This window comes from Gigantopelta aegis, chromosome 3 (genome assembly GCF_016097555.1).
Source record: "Gigantopelta aegis isolate Gae_Host chromosome 3, Gae_host_genome, whole genome shotgun sequence".
NCBI lineage: Eukaryota > Metazoa > Mollusca > Gastropoda > Neomphalida > Peltospiridae > Gigantopelta > Gigantopelta aegis.
Window position 1 is genome coordinate 85,837,625 of NC_054701.1, and position 7,270 is coordinate 85,844,894.

The 7,270-nt window shown below is 31.0% G+C and overlaps 1 protein-coding gene across 1 annotated transcript; it reads left to right on the forward strand.

Moving 5' to 3' along the window:
- The first annotated feature begins 835 nt into the window (after positions 1-835).
- On the forward strand, positions 836-3,126 carry LOC121366482. The gene is made up of 4 exons (XM_041490915.1): positions 836-960; positions 1,307-1,502; positions 1,745-1,765; positions 2,437-3,126. The coding sequence occupies exons 1-4, from the start codon at positions 846-848 to the stop codon at positions 2,993-2,995; spliced, it is 891 nt and encodes a 296-aa protein (XP_041346849.1). The 5' UTR covers positions 836-845; the 3' UTR covers positions 2,996-3,126.
- The last annotated feature ends 4,144 nt before the right edge of the window (positions 3,127-7,270 follow it).

Genomic DNA, 7,270 nt, shown 5'->3' on the forward strand with positions numbered 1-7,270 from the left:
AAATCTGCATTGAAAAAGACTGTCAGTTGCATAGTGTACGGTGAATTCCCCAGCTTGATTGAAATTGATCAGACCAGGAACGTGTTTGTTAAATAAAATCATGAATGGTATACAATTGCAATGTGCAATCAATTGTGACCCAGTTCTACGTTCACGTATTGTCGGTGTTTACTCGAGCGATACACTACCACGCTTGAAACGAGGGAGACCCTGGGGGTGTATTGTAAACACGGACCCATCTCACCTTCCCGGCAAACACTCGGCGGCGTCCTTTTTTGACAAAAACAAAGCAGAGTTTTTCGATAGTTTGGGGAAACCACCTGATCATTACAATATAAAATTTGTAGAATTTTTAAGGAAACATTGTACATCTTATGTTTACAATAGCAAATGTCTTCAAATTGTAAACGCTAAAACATGTGGGTTTTATTGTTTGTATTTCCTCTTACAGAAATGTAAAACTGAACTGATAATGAACAAAATTATGAATCAGTTCAGTGAAGATAAATTACAGAATGACTTATTTGTAACCAATTTCATATGTAAATACTTTAGATACTGCAGTCCATCTTGTATTCCCTGCTCATACTAGTATGTTGTAAATTCAAACAGGTTAAATATTGTACACAATCATGTATCCAGTTTATGTATTGTTGTTGTTATAATATTGTACCAAATCATGTATTTCTTTGTAATTCAAACATGTTTTGAAATAAATACATTGTGTCACAAAACGCTGGTTTGTTATATTTTAAACATTAGTCTTATACTAGTTTACTAGATAGCAGTATAATTGTGATCAAGATCGTGGGGAGATAACTCTATTTATATGAAACCCTCGATACATGCACATTTTTTTCATTACGTTTTGTTTTGTAAAAAGAATTAAAGGAGGCCATGCATCATGTAACTCAGTTTTGTTTGATGCGACAGAAAAGGAAAGAATTATTGATGTCAATGGTAAGAATTGTAGTAAGTTTATTTGTCTATTGTTTAAGCATTACTTGATAGCGAAGACATACAATTACAAGTTTATTGAAAGTGTATTTGTGCTTGTGTTTATTGAAAGTGTAGTTGTGCTTGTGTTTTACCTTTTTAAACGACCTTATAGTATGGGGAGGAGGCAATGTAGCTTTAAGAATACAATTATTTTTATACAAGTTGATAATTGTTGTATTATAACTTTGCATAATGAATAAAATAAATTATTATTTCTGTGACCTTTTTATAAATAAAATGAGTTATTCTGACATAATGTTCATCTTAATTTATTTTTTATTAAACAAAATACAAAACAACACCACAGATAACAGTCCCCCTATGAACTCCAAAGTTAACAGCCCTTCTGTCAACTCCAAAGTCAACTCAAAAGGCAACAGTATTTCTGTCAACTCCAACGACAACAACCTCCCTGTCAGCTCCAGAGGCAACAGCCTCCCTGTCAACTCCAACGGCAACACCAGCTTACCTAAGAAAACCATCAGGACAGAGTGTTGTCAAAGGTATATATATATATATATATATATATATATATATATATATATATATATATATATATATATATATGTATGTGTGTGTGTGTGTGTGTGTGTGTGTGTGTGTGTGTGTGTGTGAGAGAGAGAGAGTGTGAGTGTGTATGCATCAGAAAATACTTTTTAGTCTTAGTCAAAACTAATATGTATTGTATTAAGTACTTAATAAACTTCCTTCAAAAGCATAATATAACATCAATTTCTTACTCCAGCATTGCAGACTTTAGGCAAAGGTAAATATTGCTTTAGATACATTTGAAATAATGCATGTTATTTCTTTATCTTACTGATTTTACCATAATCTTAATTTACTAACTTTATGTTTTGCAATAATGTTTTCTTGTTCATCTAATGTTGAGTAGTCAACAATTTTTTATTTTTAAATATATAACTAACACTATATTTTATGTTTACTAATCTTATTCTAATTTTAATTTAATATTTAACTAGTTTTTAATTTTTTTTTTTTAACCATTTTACATTACTCACTTATAAAATTTCTAATAGTTACACATTTGTTTTGAATAACACTTTATCATAATATTTTAACACAAATTTGTTGTTTTTCAGATAACAAGACTTCTTCATTGTGCACTTGTTTTGATGTTGAATGTATACTGACAATTTGTATTTGTGTGATATTAATTAGTTCATCTTTTATAAGTTTAGTTTTATGTAAGAAAAAACATAAATTCTGCTTTAAAAATAACTCGCTTAGTGATTTTCAACTTGTACAAAATCCAATATATTTAGAGTGTGAAACTTCTGTTTAGTGTACAGAATATATTCACTATTCATAAGATGTTAGAATAAGTTTTAAAATCTCTTTATGTAACAAATAGTTCATAGTCTACACACATCTGTGTTTCTACAAAATTGTTTAATTATTTTTTTTTTTTTCCAGAAGTGACAACGATTTTGTGTTTATTCGTTTTGTTAGTGTTTTGTATGATTGTGAAATGGTGTCAACGGGTGTTTTCCAGGTGGCGACGACGTTGTGGTCATTGTCCTCACAATCTGCTGTTCTGTTGTTCACAAACACCCCCGCCTTCCCCACACTCAGCTCAATCTACCCCGCCTTCCCTACACTCAGCTCCACCTACCCCGCCTTCCCCACAATCAGCTCCATCTACACCGCCTTCCCCACACTCAGCCCCACCTACCCCACCTTCCCCACACTCAGCTCCATCTACCCCGCCTTCCACACACTCAACTCCTGCCTCTCCACAACATTCACTCTCAGCTTCTCCTCAATTCCCCCCCCCCCTCAGCTCATACCTCTCCACCTACCCCTTCATCAAACACTCAACTGTTGCCTTCTGAATCACGTTCAGTCACTCGTCTCCAGACGCGTATGCAGTCGATTGCATCACGGTCATTCACTCGGCTGCAGGCGCGTCTGCATGCAAGAACATTACATCCACCCAGACAGCAGGCTAGGAGGTCTCTGGACTTTGAGCTGAAGCAGTTGCGTTGATTTTGTTGTTTTAAATATTAAAAATATCTTTGATTATTTTTATATGTAAGAATTTACATGTTTTAAGTATTAAAATTATCTTTGATTATTTTTATATGTAAGAATTTACATGTTTATTTTTATATGTTGATTATATCAGTGTTATGACCAGTGTGTGTATGTATAGAGTGAATGTTTTAAGTATTAAAATTATTTTTATACGTAAGAATTTACATGTTTTAAGTATTAAAATTATCTTTGATTATGTTTTATAGGTAAGAATTTACATGTTTACTTTATATGTTTATTATATCAGTGTTATGATCAATGTGTATGCATCTATAGAGTGAATGTTTTATTTATACAAATTAATGCTGATTATATGTAAGAATTTACATGTTTATTTTTATATGTTGATTATTATATCAGTGTTATGATCAAAGTGTGTGTGTGTGTATCTATAGAGTGAATGAATGTTTTTATACAAATTAATGTTGATTATATGTAAGACTTTACATTTTTATTATACAAATTAATGTTAATTATGTGTAAGAATTTACATTTATTTATTTACAGTGTTTAAAAGTTTGTGTGTGTGTGTGTGTTTTGTGTGTGTGTGTGTGTGTGTGTGTGTGTGTGTGATTTTATACAAATTAATGAGTTTACATTATCTAGGAGCAATTCTTGGAGAGCAGAAAATTTTGGCAACTGCGAATTTTAACACTTAACAAATTTTATTTAAATTGGTAAAATATTTTTAAAAATATTAACAGATTTTATTTTTGAATTGGTAAAATAATTTTTAAAAACATTAACAAATTTTATTTAAATTGATGAAAGTTTATGTAATCTTAATTTAAAAGATAATTTGGTAAAATTGTCTGCTATCCAAGAACTGCTCCTGTAACTCCTACCTCTTTATATATATAATTTTCTTAAAATAAACCCTGTACGATTTATTTCATTTGTTATTTCTTTATTTGCATGAACTATGGTGTTTCCTGGTACTTATTCAGAGTAGGTATTCCAAAGTGGGTAATCCAATAGTAGGTAATTTCAGTGAGTAATCCAATAAAATCACAATAGTAGGTAATCCAATATGAAACCCAATATTAGGTAATCCAATAGTAGGTAATTCCACAGTGTGTAATCCAATATAAATCACAATAGTAGACAAATCCAATATGAAACCCAATAATAGGTATCCAAAACAAGAAAAGATTTTTGATAGTCAAGGGGAGACAACATTATAATTTGCAATATCATAGCTTATACTAAATAACAAATCATAGATTATTAATATTATTTATTTATTTATTATAAAAAAATTCTTAAATTCCACAATACGTAATCCACAATAGGTAATCAAAACAAGAATTGATTGATGCTCAAGGGGAGGCAATTTCATAATTTGAATATACGTAATCCAAAGAAAACACTTTCTTGAATACTTAAAACATAAGATTTCTTGTTTATTAGATATTTAAAAGAAATTATTAATACGTGTACTGTCATCTACGTGTGTAATATATGTAATGCCATCTACGTGTGTAATATTTGAAAGATATTATTCAATATAAGTAACGTCAGCATAAGGGCTAACACATTCATAGTTTGAAGTGGAAGACTCGGCCTGTCTTTGTCTCTTTTTTCCTGTAAAGTTTGCATTATCTTCTGTCCACGTCCTCTGCCTGCTTCCATCATGAATATTACTCAATGTAAGTAATGTCAGCATAAGGGCTAACACATTCATAGTTTGAAGTGGAAGACTCGGCCTGTCTTTGTCTCTTTTTTTCCTGTAAAGCTTGCATTAGCTTCTGTCCACGTCCTCTGCCTGCTTCCATCATGAATATTTGTTCTTGAGGAGGTTGTACATTAATCCTTGTTTAAAATAAATGTTTGTTTTCATTAATCATACTTACATTTAATTTTTATTCTTTTAATTAAACTATTAGCTCTATAGTATACATATATTAATTATATGAATTTGTTTGCATTAAAATGAAAAGCAAAAACCTTTTTCACTTATTATATTTAATATTTAAACATACATATTATATTTAATATTAAAACATACATATTCACTTATTCACCACCCTCCATGTGAAGTGGTTAACACTTTGAACTTTAGGATAGTAGGTACTGTGTTCGAATCTCATTCGTGGCATATGGAATTTATAATCCAGTACCGACTCCAACCCACAATCAGTGTCCACAACTGGTTTAGCAAAGGCCTTGGTATGTACTGTCTGTGAAAAATTCCATATAAAGATCCCTTTACAACTTATCAATTTGGAGTAGCAGGTTTCCTCTATCATACTAACTTCTGTCGTGAACAGTCCAGACGTGTTTGAACCTTAATTGAATATAAGCAAGTTATAACTAACTTTCACTTATTATATTTAATATTATAATATTTAAAACTTACCTTTGATGGGTTCAAAATGATTGATCGTTGGCGTCTGATTAATACGCAAAATTTGTTCCTTTTGATTCAACAGTCGTTCAAAAGCTTCGGAACTGAAGCTAATAGTTTTTCTCTCTCCGTTTTTTTAAATTTTATTTAAATGTACATATACTTTTTTATTTTCAGGCCAAATGGATATTCTTAAATAATCATTATAATAATAAAATAAAAAAAATTGACAAGCATTCATTTTTTAATTTTTTTTTTTTTTTAATTTGGTAACAGAACATTTGGTGCAAAGTGACAGAATATTCGCAGCGAAGTGACACACACTCTTGCGTTTTCATATTTTATGAAAACGGCTAACAATAGCGTAACAACTTCAAAACGATTGGTAGGTATCTATTGACTAATGAAATTTCACTCTAAACCGTTTCTCACAAATCGCTAAGTTTCATTTTTCTTACCGTTAACCACCAATATTGACAATATAAATGTTTGGTCACGAGTTGGTAATTTACTTTTCTCATTAAAATTTTGTTTGCTGTAGAAATCGGTCAGGACATCTACATCATTAAAATAGTCAAATTTCAAGGGTGTAATATATGTCTTTGAAATTCCTGTGCTTCGTCTTCAGTTAACAAACATACTGTGTTTTTCAACGGTTTCATACTTCAAAAAACGAGGTTTTCAGTCTCCTTTTAGTAAGAAATACCAGACTTCGCGGCGTCTTTTTGGTATACTGCTGTCCTATTAACGCGTGACATTCGCGTTGGTTTAGGGTGGTATAAATAATAAATTCAATGATGGGAGTATATTTCTTTTAAAACACAAAATCCAACATCTTTTTAAAAGCACGTACTTCACAGGTATACTCTTAGTTTTCACACAATGCTGAACTGGTTTAACGATGTTTGTACATTTTCAAAGTAAATCTATCTTTAAATAAATTATTAGCAGAGATTAAATAAAATGTAATGATATTTGATGTATATTTTCCTGAGAACATCAAATTAGTTTAATATAGAATATTTGTAAAAATGGGCAAGGGGTCCGTTTCAACCAGTGCACCACGACTGTTTATGGGAAAGTGTATATATATATATATATAAAAGCTAGTATGCTACTAATAGGAAATGTAACTAGTTTCCTCTGAACGTGTTATAACGAGCATATTTTTAACATATAACCATTCAATAAAAATTCATGTACTCTAGTGGAGTCGTTAAACAAACTTGTAAAACAACATATTTATAACCCTTTTTGTTTTACAGTTATCATAAACATCGGAAGGATATTTGTTCTATAAAAGTTCACTGGCATTATCAACATCTTAAGTAGACAGTATGGGTGTTTTTGTACAACCCAGTTTTGTAAAATAAATCAACAAAAAATAATAAGCGCCCTTTTACCCCTTATCCAATTTGGAGGTAAGAAAAAGCAGGTTCCGCTATAAAACATAACTAACTTTCTGGTCGTAAAACATTCCAGACGTTTTGCAAGGGCCTTAATATAGAATACTAAGCAGTATATACTAGCGTTGACACGCTTATTATAATTTAATTTCGGTCATATTGAACACTTACATTATAAGATGGGTAATCCAAAATTGCATATGATCGTATAGAGCGTCTGATAGTCGCAAGATTTGTTCCTTTTGATGTCAACAGGGTCGTTCACAAGCTCGTAACTGGGAAATGCTAATAGTATGGTTGCTCGGGGGACGCAAAAATCCGGTTGTTGTTAAAATTTTCGTTGTAAGTGTACTTAGCTGTTTTCATTTTCAAGCGGCAAAATTCAAATGAATATCATAACCTTAATCAGCATTATAATACTAACTAACACAAAGTGTGACAAGCAGTCATGGTTTTCAAT

Bases quoted from the DNA above. Each gene is read 5' to 3' on its own strand.
- LOC121366482 (XM_041490915.1), top strand. From the start codon at position 846: ATGCACATTTTTTTCATTACGTTTTGTTTTGTAAAAAGAATTAAAGGA. The intron at 961-1,306 runs GTAAGAATTGTA...ACAACACCACAG, and splicing joins AAGAATTATTGATGTCAATG to ATAACAGTCCCCCTATGAAC. The intron at 1,503-1,744 runs GTATATATATAT...TTCTTACTCCAG, and splicing joins AGGACAGAGTGTTGTCAAAG to CATTGCAGACTTTAGGCAAA.